At 55.1% G+C, this 27,864-nt stretch overlaps 1 protein-coding gene across 1 annotated transcript in view; it reads left to right on the forward strand.

The window, feature by feature from the left end:
* The window catches only part of DNHD1 (dynein heavy chain domain 1), a 274,296-nt gene that overhangs the window by 19,917 nt on the left and 226,515 nt on the right, over nt 1–27,864 (forward strand). Inside the window, exons 6-7 of the mRNA XM_089775427.1 lie at nt 15,706–15,862; nt 25,797–26,048. Of these exons, the coding sequence (XP_089631553.1) occupies nt 15,706–15,862; nt 25,797–26,048 (409 nt within the window). The remainder of the gene's footprint in view (nt 1–15,705; nt 15,863–25,796; nt 26,049–27,864) is intronic.

Below are 27,864 nucleotides of genomic sequence, written 5' to 3' on the forward strand. Positions count from 1 at the left end.
GCTGGTAGCGCGAGCGTTCTCCGGCTGGTAGCGCGAGCGTTCTCCGGCTGGTAGCGCGAGCGTTCTCCGGCTGGTCGCGCGAGCGTTCTCTGGGCTGGTAGCGCGAGCGTTCTCTGGGCTGGTCGTGTGAGCGTTCTCTGGGCTGGTAGTGTGAGCGTTCTCTGGCTGGTAGTGCGAGCGTGCTCTGGCTGGTCGTGCGAGCGTGCTCTGGGCTGGTAGTGCGAGCGTTCTCTGGCTGGTCGTGCGAGCGTTCTCTGGGCTGGTAGTGCGAGCGTTCTCTGGGCTGGTCGTGTGAGCGTTCTCTGGGCTGGTCGTGTGAGCGTTCTCTGGCTGGTAGTGCGAGCGTTCTCTGGGCTGGTAGTGCGAGCGTTCTCTGGCTGGTAGTGCGAGCGTTCTCTGGGCTGGTCGTGTGAGCGTTCTCTGGCTGGTAGTGCGAGCGTTCTCTGGGCTGGTAGTGCGAGCGTTCTCTGGCTGGTAGTGCGAGCGTTCTCTGGGCTGGTCGTGTGAGCGTTCTCTGGCTGGTCGTGTGAGCGTTCTCTGGCTGGTAGTGTGAGCGTTCTCTGGGCTGGTAGTGCGAGCGTTCTCCGGCTGGTAGTGTGAGCGTTCTCTGGGCTGGTAGTGTGAGCGTTTTCTGGGCTGGTAGTGCGGGTGTTTTCGGGGCTGGTCGTGTGAGTGTTCTCTGGCTGGGAGCGAGCAATGGGCCCGGACTGCCTGTTGCAAAGAAGGAATGTCCAGTGAATGACTGTGCTAACTAGTACGGCTCCAAGGACAATGGCTCTTTGGGTGGAGGAATGCGCCTGGAAACTTGCAAACCAGCCAGTATCTCATGGCTGCCGGCATGTCAATCATGCATCATGTGACCAGTTCCAGTTTGGGAGACACCAGAGATATCTAAGTGCCATGAGGTGGACTCCATCTTGCCTTCAGTCTTGCTACTGATCCTAGATGCAGCCTTGCGAGGGGCAGAGAGCCGGGAAGGATTGTTGACCCATCCTGACAGAGGATGGGCATCAGGGACTTTTCAGCTGGCAGTCTGGAACATCTCTGCTGAGAGCCTGCATCAAGAACTGGGAGACTGGAGCGTGTGACGTGTTCTCCTGAACCTCACTCGCCGCCTTTTCTTTCTTCTCTTAATAAACCTTTAGGCTACATCTACACTGCAGGCTTTTTGTGCAAGAGTAGCTGTTCTTGTGCAAAACTTGCCAGGTGTCTCCACTGCACGCACATTCTTGCGCAAGTAAATTTACAGTACAGCGTCAGAAAACAGGGCTTCTTCTGAAGAGTTATTCTTTCTCGAGTAGTGTCCCCAAGGATGCTCCACTCGAGGTGCTGGGCTCTTCCCAGCGCCGCAAACCGGAGAATCTTCAGTAGCAGTAGTCCTGCCGGTCTGCACATGCACGGCTGCTACCTCGTGCCGTTCAGCTGAGCGTGGTCCGGCCTCGTCAGTTTCCTTTCAATCGTCTGTGGCCACAGACAGAGTTAGGACGCGCTCCCCCTCCTGTCTGAGGAGAACGGGAGATTAGTTTTAGAAATATAGTCTTGTCACTTAATAATTATTAGTGTTAGCATAAATCATTTTCTTAATAGTTACAGTTCTATTTAATTAAAACACTTTTTTTTCTCATCCTAGTTTTAAGTTTTTAGCTGTCAGTAGAAAAGTAATAGAGAATAGAAGATCATGCCAGGACCACCTGGCTTTCAGAAATGCAGCTAGTGCCAGGATAGGATGCCATGCCAGCATCGGATGGGCACTCGCGGTGCAGCAAATGCCTCGGAGATGGACATGTCCCGCTGAAGTGCACTCACTGTACTAAATGAACCACGCGTGCCAGGCACGACTGGGAGTTGAGGCCGAGGGTGCTTTGTTCAACACAGCCCTTCAGACCCCCGAAATGACCAAGCCGTCCTCCGCTGCCGCAGGGACGCATGAGGCTCGTCCTCCGCACAGGACCTCTAAGGCCTTTGCAAGGGTGAGTGTGGGAGACCGACCGGGCACCTCTGGCGTCCTGCTGAGGCATCCCATGGAGAAGACGGGCAAGGGCCGCAGCTCTTCAGCCCCATGTTTTGCCCACACCAAGGACCCGATAACGGCACCTGGCAAAGGGCCGCGGGCTGAGTCGGCACCGGCAATGGCTCCAACGCTGTTTTCAAGCCGGCAATGGCCACCCCGGCACTGGCTTATCCGGCGCATGTGCGGATGAGCGCAGCTGTGCCGGCACCCACAGCAGCGGTGCCAACAACTTCACTTCCGCTCTCCTCGGCGCCGCAGGCAGGCATTGTCACTCCACAGCCAGTGGCACCAGCATCGCCTCCTGGTCCCGCAACTCGCTACCCTGGTGGCACCAGTGCTTCAGCTGAACTACAGCCAGTCTATGGAGACTGCTTCATGAAGCCCATTACAGACAGCACCGTCTTCCCCTCTCAACTGCTCCACACCGACCAAGGCACAGCGCAAGTCAGGGCGAGTCCGAACACCATCTCTCACCCCAGACTGTGCTGTGTTTTCTCCTGGACCCTTGTCACAGACCTCGTCTTACTCTGGCAGCCATCATCGCGCTTCTCGTTAGACCTCAACCAGAGATTGTTACTACAGGTCACCTCGTCACCCATCACCACAATGGTATTCTCGATCTCCCTCCCGCTACTCCATGAGATCTTTCCCCAAGGTCTTCAAGACCCTCACGATATTCACATTGATACGGAGCACTAAGCGGGTATTCTGCGAGACGCTCCATTCACGTTGATACGGAGCACTAAGCGGGTATTCTGCGAGACGCTCCATTCACGTTGATACGGAGCACTAAGCGGGTATTCTGCGAGACGCTCCATTCACGTTGATACGGAGCACTAAGCGGGTATTCTGCGAGACGCTCCATTCACGTTGATACGGAGCACTAAGCGGGTATTCTGCGAGACGCTCCATTCACGTTGATACGGAGCACTAAGAGGGTATTCTGCGAGACGCTCCATTCACGTTGATACGGAGCACTAAGCGGGTATTCTGCGAGACGCTCCATTCACGTTGATACGGAGCACTAAGCGGGTATTCTGCGAGACGCTCCATTCACGTTGATACGGAGCACTAAGCGGGTATTCTGCGAGACGCTCCATTCACGTTGATACGGAGCACTAAGCGGGTATTCTGCGAGACGCTCCATTCACGTTGATACGGAGCACTAAGCGGGTATTCTGCGAGACGCTCCATTCACGTTGATACGGAGCACTAAGCGGGTATTCTGCGAGACGCTCCATTCACGTTGATACGGAGCACTAAGCGGGTATTCTGCGAGACGCTCCATTCACGTTGATACGGAGCACTAAGCGGGTATTCTGCGAGACGCTCCATTCACGTTGATACGGAGCACTAAGCGGGTATTCTGCGAGACGCTCCATTCACGTTGATACGGAGCACTAAGCGGGTATTCTGCGAGACGCTCCATTCACGTTGATACGGAGCACTAAGCGGGTATTCTGCGAGACGCTCCATTCACGTTGATACGGAGCACTAAGCGGGTATTCTGCGAGACGCTCCATTCACGTTGATACGGAGCACTAAGCGGGTATTCTGCGAGACGCTCCATTCACGTTGATACGGAGCACTAAGCGGGTATTCTGCGAGACGCTCCATTCACGTTGATACGGAGCACTAAGCGGGTATTCTGCGAGACGCTCCATTCACGTTGATACGGAGCACTAAGCGGGTATTCTGCGAGACGCTCCATTCACGTTGATACGGAGCACTAAGCGGGTATTCTGCGAGACGCTCCATTCACGTTGATACGGAGCACTAAGCGGGTATTCTGCGAGATGCTCCTCGGGTTCATGCCTTCACAGACAGTATTATGACTGTTACTGTGATGACCGCCCTTCCCCACTTGGCAGGAGGTACTCGTGTTCACAATCCCCACGTTCCAGTCGACCAGTGTCTCCACACCCTTCTGCAGCTCCACCAACTCCTGCGGAGGACACTGTCTCAGTCCATACCCATGAGGAACAGCAGGACAACAACACTCCAGCTACTGAACCCTTATCAACACCGTTGGTCTCTTATATCCACTGACCGTTCGGTCCACAACATAGTCACTTCAGGATACGTCATCCCTTTCAACTCTATCCCCCCCTTCCCCGTCCCTTTTCAGGGACCCCTTTCACCAGATTCTTCTACAACAAGAAGTCTCTCGCCTGCTTACCGTAGGAGCAGTGGAGAGGGTGCCAACTCAGTTTCAAGGGAAAGGTTTTTACTCTCGATACTTCCTCACCCAGAAGAAATCAGGGGGTTGGAGGCCTATCCTGGACCTACGTCGGCTCAACCGTCACCTGCGGAGACAAACATTCAAGATGGTCACATTAGCCTCTGTCATTCCAGCTCTCGACAAAGGGGATTGGTTCGCATCCCTCGATCTACAGGATGCCTATTTTCATATAACAATACATCCCACCCACAGGCGGTTCAAGAACTGACCATTACCAATACCGGGTGTTACCTTTCGGACTTTCAACACCGCCACAAGTTTTTTCCAAGACCCTGGTGGTGGTGGCAGCTTACCTTCGTCGCCTCGCCATCATGATCTTTCCATATCTGGATGACTGTCTATTAAAGGCCCCCACACTCGATGGTGCTACGGGCAGTTACCACTACCGCTGTGGTGTTCAGGGCTCTCAGGCTCATAACCAGTTCGAGAAGTCCTCCCTGACTCCGAGTCGCGCTCTAGAATTCAGCAGTGCAAAACTCGATTCCCTGAGCGCAAGGGCGTACTTACCCACGAAGAGGTTCCAGCTAATCTGGGCTTTGGTACAGACTGTATCAATTTCTCCCAAATCATAGAATCATAGAATCATAGAATAATAGGACTGGAAGGGACCTCGAGAGGTCATCGAGTCCAGCCCCCCGCCCTCAAGGCAGGATCAAGCTCCGTCTACACCATCCCTGACAGATGTCTATCTAACCTGTTCTTAAATATCTCCAGAGAGGGAGATTCCACCACCTCCCTTGGCAATTTATTCCAATATTTGACCACCCTGACAGTTAGGAATTTTTTCCTAATGTCCAATCTAAACCTCCCCTGCTGCACTTTAAGCCCATTACTCCTTGTCCTGTCCTCAGAAACCAAGAGGAACAAATTTTCGCCTTCCTCCTTGTGAGACCCTTTTCGATATTTGAAAACCGCTATCATGTCCCCCCTTAATCTTCTTTTTTCCAAACTAAACAAGCCCAGTTCATGAAGCCTGGCTTCATAGGTCATGTTCTCTAAACCTTTAATCATTCTTGTCGCTCTTCTCTGTACCCTTTCCAATTTCTCCACATCTTTCTTGAAATGTGGCGCCCAGAACTGGACACAGTACTCCAGCTGAGGCCTAACTAGTGCAGAGTAGAGCGGCAGAATGACTTCACGAGTTTTGCTTACAACACACCTGTTGATACAACCTAGAATCATATTTGCTTTTTTTGCAACAGCATCACACTGTTGACTCATATTCAACTTGTGGTCCACTATGACCCCTAGATCCCTTTCCGCCATGCTCCTTCCCAGACAGTCGCTTCCCATCTTGTATGTATGGAACTGATTGTTCCTTCCTAAGTGGAGCACTTTGCATTTCTCTTTATTAAACCTCATCCTGTTTACCTCTGACCATTTCTCTAACTTGCTAAGGTCATTTTGAATTATGTCCCTATCCTCCAAAGAAGTCGCAACCCCACCCAGTTTGGTATCATCTGCAAACTTAATAAGAGTACTCTCTATCCCAATATCTACATCATTGATGAAGATATTGAATAGTACGGGTCCCAAAACAGACCCTTGAGGAACTCCACTTGTTATCCCTTTCCAGCAGGATTTAGAACCGTTAACAACAACTCTCTGACTACGGTTATCCAGCCAATTATGCACCCACCTTATCGTGGCCCTATCTAAGTTATATTTGCCTAGTTTATCAATAAGAATATCATGCGAGACCTTATCAAATGCCTTACTAAAGTCTAGGTATATGACATCCACCGCTTCTCCCTTATCCACAAGGCTCGTTATCTTTTCAAAGAAAGCTATCAGATTAGTTTGGCATGACTTGTTCTTCACAAACCCATGCTGGCTATTCCCTATCACTTTATTACTTTCCAAGTGTTTGCATACGATTTCCTTAATTACCTGCTCCATTATCTTCCCTGGGACAGACGTTAAACTGACCGGTCTATAATTTCCTGGGTTGTTCTTATTCCCCTTTTTATAGATGGGCACAATATTTGCCCTTTTCCAGTCTTCTGGAATCTCCCCTGTCTGCCATGATTTTTCAAAGATCATAGCTAAAGGCTCAGATACCTCCTCTATCAGCTCCTTGAGTATCCTGGGATGCATTTCATCAGGACCTGGTGACTTGCTGACATCTAACTTTCCTAAGTGATTTTTAACTTGTTCTTTGTGTATCCTATCTTCTAAACTTACCCTCTCTCTGCTTGTATTCACTACGTTAGGCACACCTCCAGACTTCTCGGTGAAGACCGAAACAAAGAAGTCATTGAGCATCTCCGCCATTTCCAAGTTCCCTGTTACTGCTTCTCCCTCCTCGCTAAGCAGTGGGCCTACCCTGTCCTTGGTCTTCCTCTTGCTTTTAATGTATTTATAAAAGGTCTTCTTGTTTCCCTTTATGCCTGTAGCTAGTTTGATCTCATTTTGTGCCTTTGCCTTTCTAATCTTGCCCCTGCATTCCCGTGTTGCTTGCCTATATTCATCCTTTGTTAGTTGTCCTAGTTTCCATTTTTTATACGACTCCTTTTTTATTTTGAGATCATGCAAGATCTCCTTGTTAAGCCAAGCTGGTCTTTTGCCATATTTTCTATCTTTCCTACACAGCGGAATTGTTTGCTTTTGGGCCCTTAACAACGTCCCTTTGAAATACTTCCAACTCTCCTCAGTTGTTTTTCCCTTCAGTCTTGCTTCCCATGGGACCTTACCTACAAGTTCTCTGAGCTTATCAAAATCTGCCTTCCTGAAATCCATTACCTCAATTGTGGTGGTCTCCCTTCTACCTTTCCTTAAGATCATGAACTCTATTATTTCGTGATCACTGTCCCCTATACTGTCTTCCACTTTCAAGTTCTCAACTAGTTCCTCCCTATTTGTTAAAACCAAATCCAGAACAGCTTCTCCTCTGGTAGCTTTTTCAACCTTCTGAAACAGAAAGTTGTCTCCAATGCAGTCCAGAAACTTATTGGATAGCCTGTGCCTCGCTGTGTTAGTTTCCCAACATATGTCTGGATAGTTGAAGTCCCCCATCACCACCAAATCTTGGGCTTTGGATAGTTTTGTTAATTGTTTAAAAAAGGCCTCATCCACCTCGTCCACCTGGCTAGGTGGCCTGTAGTAGACTCCTAGCATGATATCACCCTCGTTTTTTACCCCTTTTAGCTTAACCCAGAGACTCTCTACACAGCTATCTCCTACATTCATCTCCACTTCAGTCCAAGTGTGTACATTTTTAATATACAAGGCAACCCCTCCTCCCTTTTTTCCCTGTCTGTCCTTCCTGAGCAAGCCGTACCCTTCCATACCAATATTCCAATCATGCGTCCCATCCCACCAGGTTTCTGTAATACCAATGATATCATAGTTGTATTTATTGGTTAGCAATTCCAGTTCTTCCTGCTTATTACCCATACTTCTCGCATTTGTATATAGGCATCTAAGATACTGATTTGATCTTGCCTCCCTGTTGTGCCTGACCCTCCTTTCTCCTTGCCATTAGAGGCCATAGTCCCCCCCATTTCCAACCCATCTCCCAGTCCCGCACATTCAGCACTTACCTGTGGGCTTTGCTCACCTGCCCCCGACAAACCTAGTTTAAAGCCCTCCTCACAAGGTTAGCCAGTCTGTGTCCAAACAAGGCCTTCCCGCTCCTGGAAAAGTGAACTCCATCTCCGCCAAGCAGTCCTTCCTGGAAGAGCACCCCGTGATCAAGGAAGCCGAATCCCTCCTGGCGACACCATCATCGCAGCCAGGCATTCACCTCCAGGATGCACCTCTCTCTGCCCGGGCCCCTACCTTTGACAGGAAGGATAGAAGAGAATACCACCTGCGCTCCAAACTCCTTCACCCGTACTCCCAAAGCCCTGTAGTCACACTTGATCCGCTCAGTGTCACACCTGGCAGTATCATTTGTGCCCACGTGGATGAGTAGCATGGGGTAGTAGTCAGAGGGCCGGATAATCCTCGACAATGCCTCCATAACATCTCGGATACGGGCCCCTGGCAGAGAGCATACCTCTCGAGATGAGCTGTCAGGGTGACAGATGGGTGCCTCCGTTCCCCTCAGAAGAGAGTCTCCAACCACCACTACCCTACGTTTCCTCCTCGCAGTGGTGGCAGGAGACTGCTCAACCTTGGTGGTGCAAGGCCTGGTCTCCTCCACTGTGGGGGGTGACTCCTTGTCTCCTGCTGAAAGTAAAGAGTAACGGTTATGTAACAACACAGTGGGAGGGTTAGGAGCAGGGGTGGAACACTGCCTGCTGCTGGAAGTAACCAGCTGCCAGTGCTCACCCTGCACTACTGCCTCCTCCATAAGTGGCTGGTCAAAAGTCCCACATCCTAGGACAGTGACCTCCGTGGACTCCACAGGAATACTGTCCAGGAATTCCTCATGGCTTCGAATGCTCCTCAGCCTGGCCACCTCCTCCTGTAGCTCTCCCACCTGCTGCCTGAGAGATTCCACCAGCAGGCACCTTTCACAACGGTTGTTTCCCCCAGCCTGGAGATCACTCAGTGGGAATTGCAAGCCACAAATACAGCAAGACCACACCAGGACCTGGGTAGAGGCATCCATGCTCAGGTTCTCTGTCTGGATACAGGCACAGGTGGAGGAGACAGGAGAAGTACTGGCACAAGCGCTTCGGGTCTTCATCACCATCAGTCACTCCCTCTTCAACTCCCCTGTCTGCAGTCCCCTGTCCGCTTCGCTCCCCTGGTCGCACTGCTCTGGCTTTTTAAAGCCTGCTTGCCTAGGTCAGGCCTGCCCCCTTCTGAGTCACACAGGGGAAGGCTGAGCCTGAGGCTAATCAGAGGCAATCAAGGGAACAATGGCAGGCTCTCAGTCCCAACTGCCACAGAAGCTGAAGCTGAAACTGAAACTGCTAGCACTCCCTGGAATCAGACTCAATTCACACTTCAAACTGTAAAATTCAAACAGTCAGGCACAGGCACACACTCACACCACAGCTTGTACTCTCACCGGGTAGCCTCTTCGGCGGTGGGGTCGCTTTGCTCTCCCTCTTCAACTCCCCTGTCTGCAGTCCCCTGTCCGCTTTACTTACCTGCCTACAGCTGCTGGGTCACATGGCAGCTACCACATATGTGGTACAGCACGCGAGACTCCACCTGTGCACCCTTACCAAAAGTGCACGCTGGGCCAGCTCTTCGGCATCTAACGTTTTAATATGAGAGATGTTGAGAGTTCAAGTTTTAAAGCCTCAAATGCAGATCCCTGGTGCCAAGTTCCTGGTGCAGAGATGGAATAAACTGCTTTCTTAGAGGAAGTCTTTGGACTACATCCGCGGTTAGGATGGTCACCAGTCCTTCCAGGGTTCAGGTCACAGCAAAGATGCTCCAAAGCGAAGGCAAAATGGAGGCACCCTCATAACCTGGCACATGTGGAGGAAGTCCCATTGATCTCACTTATAAAAGTATGTCCCAAGATGGAGTTAGTTACTTGTCCACTCATGACTCAGTCCTTTCTCTGCAGCAGCCATTCTTCCCATGGTGGTCACAGGAAAGCTCATCAGATGTTGAGCTAGCACCACCTAAAGCCATGGTCACCAACCCGTCGATCACGTGGCGTTCCGGGCCCCTCATTTCCCCCCACCCTCCAAGAAGCCCCACTACCTACCTCCAGCAACAATGGAGGTAGTGGCAGCTTCCCGCGGGGTGGACGGAAGTCCTGAGCTGCGTGTCACTTCCTGGGGTTCCGGAAATGGCTGGCTGCTTCCTTGCCCCAGGTTTGTGGCGTGCCGGGAGCTTCCCGGGGGAGTCCCCAGAGGCGTGCGCTGGGACTTCCCTTCTCTGCGGGGGCGGGGGGAAGAGAGTCGGCCCCGGAGGGGGCGCGTGTGCGGGCTTCCTTGTTCCGTGGGGGGGGAGAGTTGGGTCACGTGATGGGGACTTCCCTGCTCCATGGGAGGCATGCGCCGGCCCTGCAGGAGGCTTGTGACAGGGCTTCCCTCCTCTGCAGGAGTGGGGGGAGAAATCCTAGGAGGAGGTGGCTGCAGGGGACTCTGTCACCCCTTGCACCCTGTCTCCTTCTGCAGAACCCTGTCCTCTGCCCTCCCTTCTCCCCCCCCCACCCCCCGGCACCCTTTCCCCCCTTCCCCCACTGGCACCCTGTCCCCTGCTGCAGAACCCTGCCCCCTCTCCCCTGCCCCCAGACACTGTCCCCCCCACTGCAGAACCCTGCCCCCAGCCACAGAACCCTGTCCTCTGCCCTCCCTTCCCCCCCCACCCCCGGCACCCTTTCCCCCCTTCCCCCACTAACACCCTGTCCCCTGCTGCAGAACCCTGCCCCCTCTCCCGTGCCCCCAGACACTGTCTCCCCCACTGCAGAATCCTGCCCCCAGCCGCAGAACCCTGTCCCCACTGGCACCCTGTCCCCAGCCACAGAACCCTGCCCCCTCTCCCCTGCCCCCAGACACTGTCCCCCCCGCTGCAGAACCCTGCCCCGTCTCCCCTGCCCCCAGCCACAGAACCCTGTCCCCTGCCCTCCCTGTCCCCAGCCACAGAACCCTGTCCCCTGCCCTCCCTGTCCCCAGCCACAGAACCCTGTCCCCTGCCCTCCCTGTCCCCAGCCACAGAACCCTGTCCCCTGCCCTCCCTGTCCCCAGACACTGTCCCCCCCGCTGCAGAACCCTGCCCCGTCTCCCCTGCCCCCAGCCGCAGAACCCTGTCCCCTGCCCTCCCTGCCCCAAGCCGCAGAGCCCTGTTCCCACTGGCACCCTGCCCCAGCACCCACTAGCACCCTTCCCCAGCACAGCTGGGGCCACATTAGTGAGGCTTGGGGAGTTTTGGAGGAGTTATTTTTTTGCATCTCACTTGTGTGGCCCCAACTGACTTTTCTGTGGGTCAGTGACCCCTGACCCAAGACAGTTTCCCCGCCCCTCTCAGAAATAAAGGCAGTGCAGAAACTTTGTGTTTGACACAGTATTTTATTTCAAAATGAAGCCTGGCCAACAAACCCCCAATTGGGGCCAAGCCCCATCTGGCCACAGCATCAGAACACTCCTGGACCCCCCAGACCCTACATCTGAGCCTGTCATACACTGGAACCCCTGCCCTGAGCCCCTCACATACCCCAACCCAAATTCCTGCACCCTCACATCCACAAGCCTGTGCTTGCTTAGTACCCCAACCCTCCATCTGACCCCAACACTGCCCGGCCTGGAGCCCCCTCCCCGAGCCAGCGTCCCCTTCTCCACCGCCTCCTGCATCCAGATTTCCTCCCAGAGCTTGCACCTCTCACCCCTTCCCACCCCCAAATCCCTCATTCCCACCGCAGAGACTACACATCCTGTCTCAACCCAGCGAGGGTCCAGCTAGACTGCAGGAGTTTTTCAGGATTCCGGAGATATCCCAGAAAAACACTTCTGCATCCAGGGATGCGCGTTTGTTCTTCTGCTTTTTTTAGTGGAAGAGCAAACGTGCTCTTTTGGTGACCCCTGTGTTCCTCTTTCCCCGAGGAATAAGGGGGCTTCCAAAGGAAGGGGGTTTTCTGACCTTTGGTTCAGTCTAGGCAGGCCAAATGTTGGAAAACCCTCTTCCTACCGGAGTAGAAGGGTTGGGGATAGCAAGCGAGGAGGAGAATCGAGTGGGTGGGGCTGGCTTCACGGAAGGGGCAGGGTCTTGGGGGAAGGACGGGGCGGTAGAGCCTGGCTTGTTCTGTCATTTAAAAAGTGATCTTGGGTGTAAAAGGGTTGGAGAGCACTGGCCTAAAGCCATTCACTTGACTCCTTGTGTCTCAGTGGGCTGGCCAAGCCTTCTGGTTGGAGAGCACTGGCCTAAAGCCATTCACTTGACTACTTGTGTCTCAGTGGGCTGGCCAAGCCTTCTGGTTGGAGAGCACTGGCCTAAAGCCATTCACTTGACTCCTTGTGTCTCAGTGGGCTGGCCAAGCCTTCTGGTTGGAGAGCACTGGCCTAAAGCCATTCACTTGACTACTTGTGTCTCAGTGGGCTCGCCAAGCCTTCTGGTTGGAGAGCACTGGCCTAAAGCCATTGACTTGACTCCTTGTGTCTCAGTGGGCTGGCCAAGCCTTCTGGTTGGAGAGCACTGGCCTAAAGCCATTCACTTGACTCCTTGTGTCTCAGTGGGCTGGCCAAGCCTTCTGGTTGGAGAGCACTGGCCTAAAGCCATTCACTTGACTACTTGTGTCTCAGTGGGCTGGCCAAGCCTTCTGGTTGGAGAGCACTGGCCTAAAGCCATTCACTTGACTCCTTGTGTCTCAGTGGGCTGGCCAAGCCTTCTGGTTGGAGAGCACTGGCCTAAAGCCATTCACTTGACTACTTGTGTCTCAGTGGGCTGGCCAAGCCTTCTGGTTGGAGAGCACTGGCCTAAAGCCATTCACTTGACTACTTGTGTCTCAGTGGGCTCGCCAAGCCTTCTGGTTGGAGAGCACTGGCCTAAAGCCATTGACTTGACTCCTTGTGTCTCAGTGGGCTGGCCAAGCCTTCTGGTTGGAGAGCACTGGCCTAAAGCCATTCACTTGACTACTTGTGTCTCAGTGGGCTCGCCAAGCCTTCTGGTTGGAGAGCACTGGCCTAAAGCCATTGACTTGACTCCTTGTGTCTCAGTGGGCTGGCCAAGCCTTCTGGTTGGAGAGCACTGGCCTAAAGCCATTGACTTGACTACTTGTGTCTCAGTGGGCTCGCCAAGCCTTCTGGTTGGAGAGCACTGGCCTAAAGCCATTCACTTGACTACTTGTGTCTCAGTGGGCTCGCCAAGCCTTCTGGTTGGAGAGCACTGGCCTAAAGCCATTGACTTGACTCCTTGTGTCTCAGTGGGCTGGCCAAGCCTTCTGGTTGGAGAGCACTGGCCTAAAGCCATTCACTTGACTCCTTGTGTCTCAGTGGGCTGGCCAAGCCTTCTGGTTGGAGAGCACTGGCCTAAAGCCATTCACTTGACTCCTTGTGTCTCAGTGGGCTGGCCAAGCCTTCTGGTTGGAGAGCACTGGCCTAAAGCCATTCACTTGACTCCTTGTGTCTCAGTGGGCTGGCCAAGCCTTCTGGTTGGAGAGCACTGGCCTAAAGCCATTCACTTGACTCCTTGTGTCTCAGTGGGCTGGCCAAGCCTTCTGGTTGGAGAGCACTGGCCTAAAGCCATTCACTTGACTCCTTGTGTCTCAGTGGGCTGGCCAAGCCTTCTGGTTGGAGAGCACTGGCCTAAAGCCATTCACTTGACTACTTGTGTCTCAGTGGGCTCGCCAAGCCTTCTGGTTGGAGAGCACTGGCCTAAAGCCATTCACTTGACTCCTTGTGTCTCAGTGGGCTGGCCAAGCCTTCTGGTTGGAGAGCACTGGCCTAAAGCCATTCACTTGACTCCTTGTGTCTCAGTGGGCTGGCCAAGCCTTCTGGTTGGAGAGCACTGGCCTAAAGCCATTGACTTGACTACTTGTGTCTCAGTGGGCTCGCCAAGCCTTCTGGTTGGAGAGCACTGGCCTAAAGCCATTGACTTGACTCCTTGTGTCTCAGTGGGCTGGCCAAGCCTTCTGGTTGGAGAGCACTGGCCTAAAGCCATTCACTTGACTACTTGTGTCTCAGTGGGCTGGCCAAGCCTTCTGGTTGGAGAGCACTGGCCTAAAGCCATTCACTTGACTCCTTGTGTCTCAGTGGGCTGGCCAAGCCTTCTGGTTGGAGAGCACTGGCCTAAAGCCATTCACTTGACTCCTTGTGTCTCAGTGGGCTGGCCAAGCCTTCTGGTTGGAGAGCACTGGCCTAAAGCCATTCACTTGACTCCTTGTGTCTCAGTGGGCTGGCCAAGCCTTCTGGTTGGAGAGCACTGGCCTAAAGCCATTCACTTGACTCCTTGTGTCTCAGTGGGCTGGCCAAGCCTTCTGGTTGGAGAGCACTGGCCTAAAGCCATTCACTTGACTACTTGTGTCTCAGTGGGCTGGCCAAGCCTTCTGTCTGCCTCCCAGAAGCAAACACTTGGGCTCCATCTATACTGCAGGCTTTTTACACAAGAACAACTGTTCTTGCGCAAAAACTTGCCGGGTGTCTACACTGCACTAGCGTTCTTGCACAAGTACATTTACAGTACAGCATCGGAAAACAGGCTTCTTCTGGAAGAGGTGTTCCTCTCCCCACGAGGAATAAGCCCTCTTGCACACGAGCTCTTCCACAAGAAGGCAGTGTAGCCAGGCAACATGATTTTGTTGTGCAAGAAGCCCCTATGGTTAAAATGGCCATCAGAGCTTTCTTGTGCAAGAGAGCGTCCACGCTGCCTTGGATGCTCTTGCGCAAAAGCCCATGGCCGTGTGGACGTGCTCTTGTGAAAGACCTTTTGCACAAGAACGCTTCTGCAAAACGGTTCTTCCGCGAGAAGCCTGCAGTGTAGCCGTAGTCTTGAAGTACAAATGCAGAGCCAATAACCTCACATACATACACGATACAGGCTCATTATAGACAGAATCAGCAAGTCATCAGCTTTTCATAGACACCTCACTTGGCCCACTTTGTCCAAGACTTGGTGTTAACATCACAGGGTGCCCCATTTTGCATAAGCTAACTCTAGTTAGCAATGTGCTCGTTAATATTTACAGTCACTTGTCACTGTAGTAACAAGTAATAAACTTAAGGTGCTCTCGAGCATTTCATCCTGGCTACCAATGGTTCCACTTTGTCTGAAGCATACCTGCTCCCTTTTTCCGCCTGGGCTACACAGAAGACCGGGTAGCCCTCCCTCCCTGCCTCTTCTGGGTCTCCAGGGGTCCCTATTGAGTGCTTGAGGTGAAGATCTTCCCTTCGGGGACCAGGTCCCTTTGAGCACCGAACGGAACCCGGAGAGTAGGCTCAGCACTCCAGGGTTGAGCAAAGAGGAGACTGGGGAGGGGGGTTATGCTAGAGGTCTATAAAATCATGAGTGGTGTGGAGAGGGTGAATAAAGAAAAGTTATGTATTTGTTCCCATAATATAAGAACTAAAGGCCATCAAATGAAATTAATGGGCAGCAGGTTTAAAACTAATAACAGAAAGTTCTTCTTTGCACAGCTCACAGTCAACCTGTGGAACTCCTTGCCTGAGGATGCTGTGAAGGCTAGGACTAGAACAGAGTTTAAAAAAGAGCTAGATACATTCATGGAGGTTAGGTCCATTAATGGCTATTAGCCAGGGGATAGAAATGGTGTCCTTGGCCTCTGTTTGTCAGAGGCTGGAGAGGGATGGCAGGAGACAAATCGCTTGATCATTGTCTTCGGTCCACCCTCTCTGGGGCATCTGGCACTGGCCACTGTCGGCAGACGGGACACTGGGCTGGATGGACCTTTGATCTGCCCCAGCCTGGCCGTTCTTATGTTCTTTGAGCAGAGTCTGGGGGAGGAAAGGCTGAGGCACCACCCTGCAAACTCCAGGTTACTAGACTTTACCCCAGGAGGGTGCTTTCTCTGGCTCCTGCCTGGGGCTGAGTGCCTGGGTGTGGCTGGCTGTGCCCATGGCCCTGCCTGATGGTTCTCGCTTCTTTCCAGACTCCTGCAGGAGCTCACATCTGTGCACTGGCTGCCCCCGGATGATTCCAAATGCTACACTTTCCCGGAGCTGCAGCGGGCCCTGGCCCAGGAGAACAGCCGTGCCCGAGGCCTGCTCAGGAGGTTTCTCACCCTCTCCTCAGCCATTCTCGAGCTGGTAAGGCTGGGCTGGAGCAGGGGCATCCTCCACGAACCTGCCCCCGCTGTACACCCAGAGCTCCTGGCTTCGCTCCCTGCCACGCCACCAGCCGGGAGAAGGGAAGGGCGCTAGAGCAGTGCCGGGCCCACAGGCCACTTGTGGCCCATCACATTTCTGTGTGTGGCCCGTGACACGTTTGCTTCACCGCTGCCAGACTCTGCTGGTTTCCGTGGGCGCAGTTTTGTTCCTACCAGTGTTACTAAGGTCGCATGCAAGTATCACAAGGGCGCCTGGATTGAGGGGCGAGCCCGTGGCACACAGTGACTGAGAGCAGAGGATTCCCTCTGCAGCCAATCGACGAGCTGGCATGGTTCATTCCGTACCCCCGTCAGGGTGTGGCGGGGGCCCCCGCCCCTGCACCCCACCCGCAGCCAGAGGGACGCTCCGGCGGCAGGTAGAACCGAAGCTTTCTTGGTTCAGACACGCAGCGCAGCAGGCAGGACAGCAGCATTATTCCTGGGGGGGCTCGTGGGCCCCTCACCCCCTTTCCTGCCCCAAGCCTCCTCTCTCCTGCTAGCCCCGACCAGACTGACCCCTCTCACCGGCCCTGGACCCCTCCCCCCCACACCTCTCCTTTGTGTCTCCTTCCCGGCAGGAGATATTTCCTGTGTCTGGCCCCAACACGCATCGGCCGTGCCACACACACACACACACACACACACACACACACACACACACACACACAGCACAGACAGACTGACCCACCCCCACCGCCTCACACACACACAGCACAGACAGACTGACCCACCCCCACCGCCTCACACACACACAGCACAGACAGACTGACCCACCCCCACCGCCTCACACACACACAGCACAGACAGACTGACCCACCCCCACTGCCTCACACACACACAGCACAGACAGACTGACCCACCCCCACCGCCTCACACACACACACAGCCCAACACAGCACAGACTGACTGACCCACCCCCACTGCCTCACACACACACACACACACCACAGACAGACTGACCCACCCCCACCGCCTCACACACACACACACACACACACACACACACACAGCACAGACTGACTGACCCACCCCCACTGCCTCACACACACACACACACAGCACAGACAGACTGACCCACCCCCACTGCCTCACACACACACAGCACAGACTGACTGACCCACCCCCACTGCCTCACACACACACACAGCACAGACAGACTGACCCACCCCCACGGCCTCACACACACACACAGCCCAACACAGCACAGACTGACTGACCCACCCCCACTGCCTCACACACACACACACACACACAGCACAGACAGACTGACCCACCCCCACCGCCTCACACACACACACACACACACACACAGCCCAACACAGCACAGACTGACTGACCCACCCGCACTGCCTCTCACACACACACACACAGCCCAACACAGCACAGACTGACTGACCCACCCCCGCTGCCTCACACACACACACACACACACAGCCCAACACAGCACAGACTGACTGACCCACCCCCACTGCCTCTCTCTCACACACACACATACACACACACAGCACAGACTGACTGACCCACCCCCACTGTCTCACACAGACACACAGCCCAACACAGCACAGACTGACTGACCCACCCCAACTACCTCACACACACACACAGCCCAACACAGCACAGACTGACTGACCCCACCACCGCTACCTCACACACACACACACAGCCCAACACAGCACACACTGACTGACCCACCCCCACTGCCTCACACACACACACAGCCCAACACAGCACAGACTGACTGACCCACCCCCACTGCCTCACACACACACACAGCCCAACACAGCACAGACTGATTGACCCATCCCCACTGCCTCACACACACACACACAGCCCAACACAGCACAAACTGACTGACCCACCCCCACTGCCTCACACACACACAGCCCAACACAGCACAGACTGACTGACCCACCCCCACTGCCTCACACACACACACAGCCCAACACAGCACAGACTGACTGACCCCACCCCCGCTGCCTCACACACACACACACACAGCCCAACACAGCACAGACTGACTGATCCACCCCCACTGCCTCACACACACACACACAGCCCAACACAGCACAGACTGACTGACCCCACCACCGCTACCTCACATACACACACAGCCCAACACAGCACAGACTGACTGACCCACCCCCACTGCCTCACACACACACACACACAGCCCAACACAGCACAGACTGACTGACCCCACCACCGCTACCTCACATACACACACAGCCCAACACAGCACAGACTGACTGACCCACCCCCGCTGCCTCACACACACAGACACACAGCCCAACACAGCACAGACTGACTGACCCACCCCCGCTGCCTCACACACACACACACACACACACACACACAGCCCAACACAGCACAGACTGACTGACCCACCCCCACTGCCTCACACACACACACAGCCCAACACAGCACAGACTGACTGACCCACCCCCGCTGCCTCTCACACACACACACAGCCCAACACAGCACAGACTGACTGACCCCACCACCGCTGCCTCACACACACACACAGCCCAACACAGCACAGACTGACTGACCCACCCCCGCTGCCTCACACACACACACACACACACACACAGCCCAACACAGCACAGACTGACTGACCCACCCCCGCTGCCTCACACACACACACACACAGCCCAACACAGCACAGACTGACTGACCCACCCCCACTGCCTCACACACACACACACACACACACACAGCCCAACACAGCACAGACTGACTGACCCTCACACACACACACACACACACACAGCCCAACACAGCACAGACTGACTGACCCACCCCCACTGCCTCACACACACACACACAGTCCAACACAGCACAGACTGACTGACCCACCCCCGCTACCTCACATCTCTCCTCCTTTGAAACCGAACTGAGCGGGGCCACTCGGCCGGTGGCCTGGGGAGGTTCAGATCCCCACCCCGGGATAAAGCAGCCGCTGTGATATTGGCGCTCCCCTTAGCTTGGGCCCCCAATGGCGGCGTCCTGCTGGAGCCTGCTCCACCTTGTTCGGCTGCTGGATGACTTTGAAGGGGCCGTCCACGGCTACCTGCCGCTTGTTCTTCTGCATGGGAACAAGAGCCAGGCCCTGGCCCCCGTGGCGTAGGCACGGGCCCGTGCGCTGCGGTCGTACCTACCCTTCTGCTTCTCTTGGGCTCTGCCCAGGGTCTCTGTGGCCAGGCCCATGAACTCAGCAAGTGTTTCCTGGAAAGCCAGGACATTCTCTACTCCCGACTCTCCATCCGGGGAAGCCTCTCCCTCCCGCAACTCTCTCAGCAGGCCCGGGGGTCCCCTCCCCCTTCTGCACCATGGCTCAGTCGGGGAAACCCAGTGGACCGTTGGGGCATCTCCCTGGGTGCAAACAGCAGGTGGGGCAAGTACTTGTCCCAGTCCTGCAGGTGCAGATGCATAAAGGTCTTTAGCATCTGCTTCCGTGTCCCATGGAACGTCCCCACTGGCCCGCTGGACCGGGAGCCATACGTCAAGGGCCAGGAGACCGGAGCACGGTTGACACGAAGTTGGAGCCCTGGTCCGTGAGGAACCTCACTCTGCTGAGAGTGGCCAGCAGTGCAGTGTGTCTGCCACCGTGTTTGCCTCAGTAAAGGGCAGAGCCACGGCCTCAGGGTGGCGAGTAGCAAAATCCACCACCACCAGGACGTCTGTCTTCCCCATCCGGGCCTTGCTGAGGGGCCCCGCTGGATCCATCGCCACCCTCTGGCCCCATGGCAGCTTTCCTCCTATCTCGGGCTTTCCCCACCCGCTGGCAGGAGTCGCAGGCCTGGCAGTGCCGCTGCACGGCGCAAAGATCCCCGGCCAGGAAAAATTGTACAGCAGCTCCCGCCGGTGTCCCGAGAACGGGACGTCGTGGGCCAGGTCAGCAGCCTGTGGCGATACCTTTGGGGGACCACCAGCTGCCGCTGGGCCCCCCACAACCGCACCTTCCCGGGGGGGAGCCGTTCCCGGTACGGGAATCCCCTGTCCCACAGGAACCTCTCCTGCCGCCTCCCCCAGGGGCTGAGCTCTCGGGTTGTGGAGCCTGCCTGGGAGTTTGGGGCATTGAGCTCACTTGTGGCCCCTTGGCCCACAGCGATGGCAGGTCAGGTGCAGCAGGTGCTGCCGGGGCAGCTGGTCTGCCCAGGTACTGGCTGACCCTCTGCGGGCAGGATTGCTGGCCCCCCCCATTCTGGACCTGCCCCGTAGACGCTTCCCCCCCAATTGCAGAGCCACAAACCAGTCTCTCCAGGATTCCCTTTTGTGACGGACCAGGCTGGTCTGGGCACAGCTGAGGGCGTCCGCTCAGGGCGAATTGCTCAAATTCGGGTCTTCTTAGCCCCCAGACTGGTGACCTCTCCAAACAGGCCACACACCAGTCCCACAGAGCGCTTCAGCTGCCTGCCTGAAGCCTCCTGAGCAAACCCCTCCCACACCCCAGCAATATCCGTGCCCCAGATGGCCCTGGGCCTCATACACAGATGAGGGATGTTAGAGCCCAATCCCACCTACCCCGAACATGTTCTGTCCAGTTCCAAGAAACCAGCCACAGATCCCTGGTCAATTTGCCCTCTGGACCTTGCCCACAAATCACGCTGGGCCAATCCTTTACAATCTACCATCTGAAGGTTTATTATTACAAGAAAGAAAAGCCTGAGAGTGAGGTTGTTAAAGGATCGTACGTTACATGCATCGAATCTCCCAGTTCTCGAGGCAGGCTCTAGCAGAGATGTTACAGCTGCTGGCTTAGAAGTCCTTGGTGTATATCCTGTATCCAGATGGGCCCACAGTTCTTCCCGGCTCGTGATTCCCTGTGAGGCCGCATCTGGGGTCAGGAGCAGATCTGAGGACCAAGATGGAGTCGGCCACATGACATCTTTATCTCCCCCCCCCCGCCCGGCTTCTTCCAAGCTGGAGACAGTCACATGGTCTCTGGCCAGGCACCTGGATTCCTTCCCAGGTGGGTCTCTGGTACTTAGGAGGCCCGTTGTCCCTGGAGCCTTGCTAATTATCATGTCCATAGGCTGAGCCCATTGCTCAACCACATGCAGAGAAACGTCCCGTCTCCACACAGAGTCCATATTCCTAACTCCACACGGACAGGAACCGATCTATGAAGAGCAGACACAGACTCAGAAGAAAGTAGCTTTTGTTTGACACCTCACAGGGCCCCTTTGTACCCACTTTTGGGGCAAACACCCCCCAGGGGTGCAGCGGTGACCTGGCTGCTTCCCTTAAACTCCGGTAACATGACTCCTTTCACCCCCGGACTGGCTGTCTGTGGTCTCATCAGCCAGTTTCCCCACTCTGTGGGCGTTCTCTGGCTCCCTGTCCTTCAGCCGCAGCCTCAGGTCGGGAGAGCACATTTCATAGAACCGTCCCAGGACCATCCGCGTCGCCAGGTCCCCTGCGGTCTGGGCCCCAGCCCCAACCCCCACTTGTGGACGTATTGCAGCAGGCGGGAGGCCAGGTCTGTGTAGGTCTCAGGGCCCTTCTGCGCCTCCTGGAACTTGGGCCTGCGCCTCAGGGGTCATCCCAAACTCATGCAGCAGGGCCTGTGTGACCCGTCCGTATCCCCCGGCTGCAGCCCTCCAGCTTCCGGGGGAGAGCTGCTGGAGCCAGTCGGCTGGGGGACCCGGTGCAGCTCGCAGGCTCGCTCAGAGGAGCTAAGGAATCCATCCGGGTCCCCCACATCCCTCCACTGGGACAGCACGAACCTCTCCCAGTGCCCTGCCATCCTGCGCCCCTGGGCCACTCACTGCAGCCGGGGCCCCACTCTTTGTCGGCTCTGCCATGGCCCACTCATGCTGCTGCTGCTCCCTACCATCCTTGCGCTCCTTTTCTTGTGCTTCCAATTCCTTTAGCCACAGCTCACTCTCCAGCCCTCGCAGCTCTGCCGAGGAGGACCACGCCCAGGATGATCCGCTGCTGGTGAAGTCTGGCGGCCTCCAGCCCTTCCTGTCTCAGAGCCTGAAACGCTCCCTAGGGGTGTCTGGCTGCTCCCAGCTGGGACAGGATCCAGCCCCCTGGAACGATCATTCTCTTCCAGCTGGGCAACTAGCTGGTCAATTTCCCCACGGGCAGGCCCCCCTCCTTGCACAGTTCCACAGCGCCTGTAGGCCATCTCCCTGTCGTTCCCCGGGTGCAGACACACCGGCCGATGCTGCAGTGCCCCACGATTCCCAGGAAGAACCCCTGAGTATTCCAGCCTCCTCGAGCGCCGCTCCCCGTCCTGGAGAACACTCCTTCGACGCCACACTTGGGTTAAGCCGCCTGCCCCTCCACTTCCTGGAACTGTTTCTCTGCCTCCAGCGCCTGGCTCTTGCAAGCCCCCTTCCTTCTCCTGCGCCCCACTCACTGCTGGATGCTCCATCCATGGGTGCAGTCAAACCATCCTCTGCTACTACTGTATCGGGGGCCCCGGCCCTGCACCCCATCCACAGCCAGACATGTCTCTTGGCCAGCAGGTAGAACCGAAGGTTTATTGGTTCAGAGACACAGCGCAGCTTATTATCGATGTGAGCACAGGCCAGACAGCATTATTCCTCTCGGGGGGGAAGGGCTCCTGGGCCCCTCACCCTCTTTTCCCTGCTCCAAGCCTCCTGTTTCCTGCTAGCCCTGACCAGACTGACTCCTCAGCGACTCTCCCCGCCAGCCTGGGCAGCCCTGCCTGCCCTTTGTGTCTCTTTTTGGTCAGGAGTTATCTCCTGTGTCTGGCCCCCAGGTGTCTGGGCCCAACACCCATCAGCAGTGGGTCATGCTAAGCCTCTCACACACACACAGCAAGGACTGACTGACACTACCCCCACGACGTCACACAGGGCTGTTCCCCACTCTGGCACTCGAAGAGAGCTTGAAACCTACCTCTCCAGGCACTGGTTACAGCAACTTCCCCCCAGAATCCTAATACACAGAGTTTGAGGGATTTACTGCCAGCATCAAGTGCTTTTTGATCCCTAGAAACCAGGGGTGAATACTTGAAATCACCTGCAGCGACACATAACTTTAATAGTGGTGCACATGGGGGTGTAATAGTGAAGTCAATTCACGGATAAGCCAAAGCGTAGAGGTGTATGCTGCAGACGACACGCATTGCCCTCCCCCCATCCTTGCCAGGACATTTTTTAGCAGGCTGGCCAGCAGCACAGCTCAGTTCTGGCTCACACCAGGTCCAGATCCTACTCCTGCTGAGGCCGTGCATTGAAAGTGTATTAGGAGCCAGGCAGGCAGGCAGCCTGGCTCAGTTCCAGCTCATGCCAGGTCCAGGAGCTCAGATCCGCCTTGGACATGGTCAGCTGCCATATCAGAGGCACCACCACTGGGCAACAGGCAACCGGTCCCCAAGGGCATCTGGGTTTAAACTGGCTTGCCTCGTGGCCCAGCTCCCGCCTGATACCCTGCACTGCTGCCCCTGTTACAGCAGCTGCCGCCTCTGCCCCCGCGGACTAGAGAGTAGTCGACTAACCGAGGTTACTCAACTATTCAGTTAACCGATATTTAACATCCCTAGTGCACATAACGCAAATCATTCCGAGCATGGACCATCTGTGGGGGGTGGAGTCGAGGGGTTTGGAATATGTGTACAGTGCCCGGGGTGAGGGGATGCAGTTAGAAAATGTCAAGTTTCTGAGGTACCAGTGAGACGATCAAATCAGGGCGAATTGCTGAAAGACGGGGTGCATCTAAACTGGCAAGATTTTGCACAAAAACTTGCCAGCTGTCTACACTGGCCGCTTGAATTTGCGCAAGAACACTGACTTAATAATGTACAAAATCAGTACTTCTTGCGCAAATACTTTCCCGCTCCCGCTCGGGAAAAAGCCCTCTTGCACAGAACACAGAACCACGCAGCTGGTGAGTGGGGTTCGCCACCGCTTGGCAAGCCCTGTGGATTGGTACCACGTGAGGGGCAGTGTCAGTGAAGTGCTGCTAGTCACTTGACTAGCTACCCTCTCACAATAGGTGGGGGAAGCCCATTGATAATCTCCCAGAAGCAAACATTTGAAATACAAAAGCGGCGAGGAGTCCTGTGGCACCTTATAGACCAACCGAAATGTTGGAGCATAAGCTTTCGTGGGCAAAGACCCACTTCGTCAGATGCATGTAGTGGAAATTTCCAGAGGCAGGAATAAATATGCAGGCCAGGATCAGGCTGGAGATGACGAGGGGGATCCAATCAGGGAGGATGAGGCCCACTTCTAGCAGCTGATCTGGAGGTGTGAATTCCAAGAGAGCAGAAGCTGCTTTTGTAGTTAGCGAGCCATTCACAGTCTGTGTTTAATCCAGAGTTGATTGTGTCAAACTTGAAGATGAACTGTAGCTCAGCATTTTTTCTTTGAAGTCTGGTCCTGAAGTTTTTTTGCTGCAGGATGGCTACTTTTAGATCTGCAATTGTGTGTCCAGGGAGATTGAAGTGTTCCCCTACAGGTTTTTGTATGTTGCCATTCCTAATATCTGATTTGTGTCCATTTATTCTTTTACGTAGGGACTGTCCTGTTTGGCCGATGTATATAGCAGTGGGGCATTGTTGGCACATGATGGCATATATTACGTTGGTGGATGTGCAGGAGAATGTACCAGTGACAGTATGGCTGATCTGGTTAGGTCCTGTGATGGTGTTGCTGGTGTATATATGTGGGCAGAGTTGGCACTGAGGTTTGTTGCATGGATTGGTTCCTGAGTTAGAGTTATTATGGTGCGGTGTATAGTTGCTGGTGAGAATATGCTTCAGGTTGGCGGGTTGTCTATGGGTGAGGACTGGCTTGCCTCCCAAGGCCTGTGAAAGCGAGGGATCATTGTCCAGGATGGGTTGTAGATCGCTAAGGATGCATTGGAGAGGTTTTAGCTGAGGACTGTAGGTGATGGCCAGTGGTGTTCTGTTGGTTTCTTTCTTGGGCTTGTCCCGTAGCAGGAGGCTTCTGGGTACACGTCTGGCTCTGTCAGTCTGTCTTCTCACTTCCTCGTGTGGGTATCGCAGTTTACAGAATGCTTGTTGAAGATCTTGTAGGTGTAGGTCTCTGTCTGAGGGGTTGGAGCATGTGCAGTTGTACCTCAGTGCTTGGCCGTAGACAATGGCTCGTGCTGTGTCCGGGATGGAAGCTGGAGGCATGCAGGTAAGCATAGCTATTCGGATTTAGGAGTTAGGATGCAGAAGGGGGCTCAGGGTTAGGGTGTGGGGTCTAATAGGCAGCTAGAGTAGCGAATGGGGGCTCGGGGATGGAGCAGAAGATTGGGGTGCAGGGCCCTTATCTGGGGCAGCTCCTGTTTGGTGGTGGAGGTACAGGTGGCTCTGTGCTGTCATGCACTCACCTGCAGACATTGCCCCCCCACCCCCCCACAGCTCCCATTGGAGATGATTCCCAGCCAATGGGAACTGCAGGGATAGAGCTTCCTGGCACTAGTTGTGATGCTGCTGCAGCTGGGAGGAAGGAATGGCAGCATAGGCAGCTGCCCCCGCTTCCAGGAGGGGCTGGTCCAGAATACAGGGGCTTTATGGCTGCTGCCCTGCTCCCTGCAGCACCCCCTGCTGGAGGTTTCACCCTGCGGCCTCTGCTTCTGCCATGATCCCTGCAGCGCCCCCTGCTGAGGGTGGCTGGGACTGAAGTAGCTAGGATCTCCACAGCCAGTGCTCCTGTCCTGCTCCCTGTAGTGCTCCTCCAGTGCTGGGAGAGGAGTAGTTGTGGGGTCCCATCCACAGGCTTTTCTCACCCGCTACCTGCTCTATGGAGCCTGCAGTTCAAGGCTTCCAGAGTCTCTCTGAACAATGTGGGGCTCCTTGCCCATCCCACCCTGAGCCCTGGCAGAGAAATGGCTCTGTTCAGGGAACCTGCCTTCTCAGCCCTCTTGTGTCCATGTCCTTGCAGGTGCGGGACGACACCTACAAGATGGTGCACGGGCTGCAGACCCAGGTGCAGAGCTACAAGCTGTACATCACCAAGGAGTCCCTGTATCAGCAGAGAGTCTGCTACCAGGACCTAGAGAACAGGCTGAAGGAAGCAGAGTTCTGGATGCAGAGGCTGGGCAGCTTGGCCCAGCTGGTGAACCTCCTGACCTGCCAGAATCTGGTCTCCATCGTGCAGGAGGAGGTCACGGCCTTCGTCAACAATGTCATGATGGTGAGTCAGGAATGACAGGAAGCCTGAGGCTTGCTGCATCGGCCTGTCTCCTGCTCACTCTGTCAGAGAGAATGGCTGATAGCACAGTCCAGAGACTTCCTCCCAGTTACCCTGTGCTGAACCCAGTGCCCTGTGACGGACCGGGCCGGGTCTGGGCGCCGCCGAGGGCGTCCGCTCAGGGCGAAGTGCTCAAAAGCAGGGCTGCCTACAGCCCCCGACTGGAGACCTCCAAACAGGCCACACACCAGCCACACCGAGCACTTCAGCTGCCAATCCAGCCAGCAGGAACCTCATGAGCAAAACCCCTCAGATACCCCAGCTCTCCTGTGCCACAATCAGCCCTGGGCTTGCGCACAGGGGAGGGGTTCTAGAACCCGATCTCACCTACCCCGAATGGGTTCTCTGGTCCCAGAGAACCAGCCCCAGATCCCCGGTCAGTTCACACTTTGGATCTTCCCCACAAGATCCTGCCGGGCCAGTCCTGTAGAATCCACAATCTAAAGGTCTATTAACAGAAGAAAGAAAAGGTGGAGAGTAAGGTTGTTAAGAACACGTCACATGCACCAGTCTCCCAGTTCTCAATGCAGGCTCTCAGCAGAGATGTTCCAAACTACCAGCTGAGCAGTCCCAGGATGGGTCGGCCTCCTTCCCGCTCGCTGCCCCTCGCAAGGCTGCATCTGGGATCAGCAGCAAGATTAAAGACAAGATGGAGACACCTCATGGCACTTAGATAGCTCTGGTGTCTCCCAAACTGGAGCTGGTCACATGATGCATGATTCACATGCCGGCAGCCATGAGATACTGGCTGGTTTGCAGGTTTCCAGACGCATTCCTCAGGTGTGTATTGAGCCATCTTGGGTGTGTCTAAACTACATGGCTCCATCGATGGAGCCATGTAGATTAGGCTGATCGGCAGAGGGAAATGAAGCGGCGATTTAAATAATCACGGCTTGATTTAAATTTAAATGGCTGCTGCGCTGAGCCGACCAGCTGATGATCAGCTGTTTGTCGGCAGATCGGGGCAGTCTGGACGCGCCGCAGTCGACAAGGAAGCCTTTGTCGACTGGCGCAGGTATGCCTCGTGAAATGAATCCAATAACGGGATACAGGTGTGCGTTCCCTGCCCTGCCCCCTTGGAGCCATGGTTGTGTGGGACAGACAAGGGAAGGGGCTGAGGCTGGGATTGCAGCTAGGACTAGGGGTAACACAGGGTAGGAGTGGAGCTGCAGCCAGACTAACGGGGTGTTCTGGCAGCTGGGCATGTGACCAGGTGCAGCTACACTCCCAGTCCTGCCCTCCTTCCCAGCCTCTGCGCCAGGCTAGGAACAGAGTCACAGCCAAGGCTGGGGGAAGGGCCAGGCCTTGGAGCTATGGGAGGAATTCACCTCAGGCCCTGGAAAAATCATGGAGGGGATTATGACGTAGTGGGGATTGTGTTCACTGTGTGCTTTGTTGTGCTGTGTGTGATTCGCACTGTCCTGTGCTGCTCTGTAGTGACTGTGTGTGTGTGTGTGTGTGTGTACAGTGCCCAGCAGGGGTGGGATCTCTAGGGGAGAACTGAGGGAAGGCACACAGGGAATGGCTCAGGCTGGCCTGGGGAAGATGCAACCAGTGAGAATCAGATACTTTGCTTGGGAATCTGAACGAAGGAGGAGGTGGAGCTGCCTACACAGCTGGGACCAGTGGCTGGGGGTGAGTTGAATTTTTGGCAGGCTTGGGGAGCAGGGAGCCTCAAGGGGCTGAATGCTTGTGGGTCCTATAACTAGAAGTCTGTGCTAGTTCTACTTGCTGGCTGAGTCAAGTCTGGCTGCGGATG

The sequence above is a fragment of the Pelodiscus sinensis genome, chromosome 1 (genome assembly GCF_052426305.1).
Source record: "Pelodiscus sinensis isolate ZL-2025 chromosome 1, ASM5242630v1, whole genome shotgun sequence".
Classification (NCBI taxonomy): Eukaryota; Metazoa; Chordata; order Testudines; family Trionychidae; genus Pelodiscus; species Pelodiscus sinensis.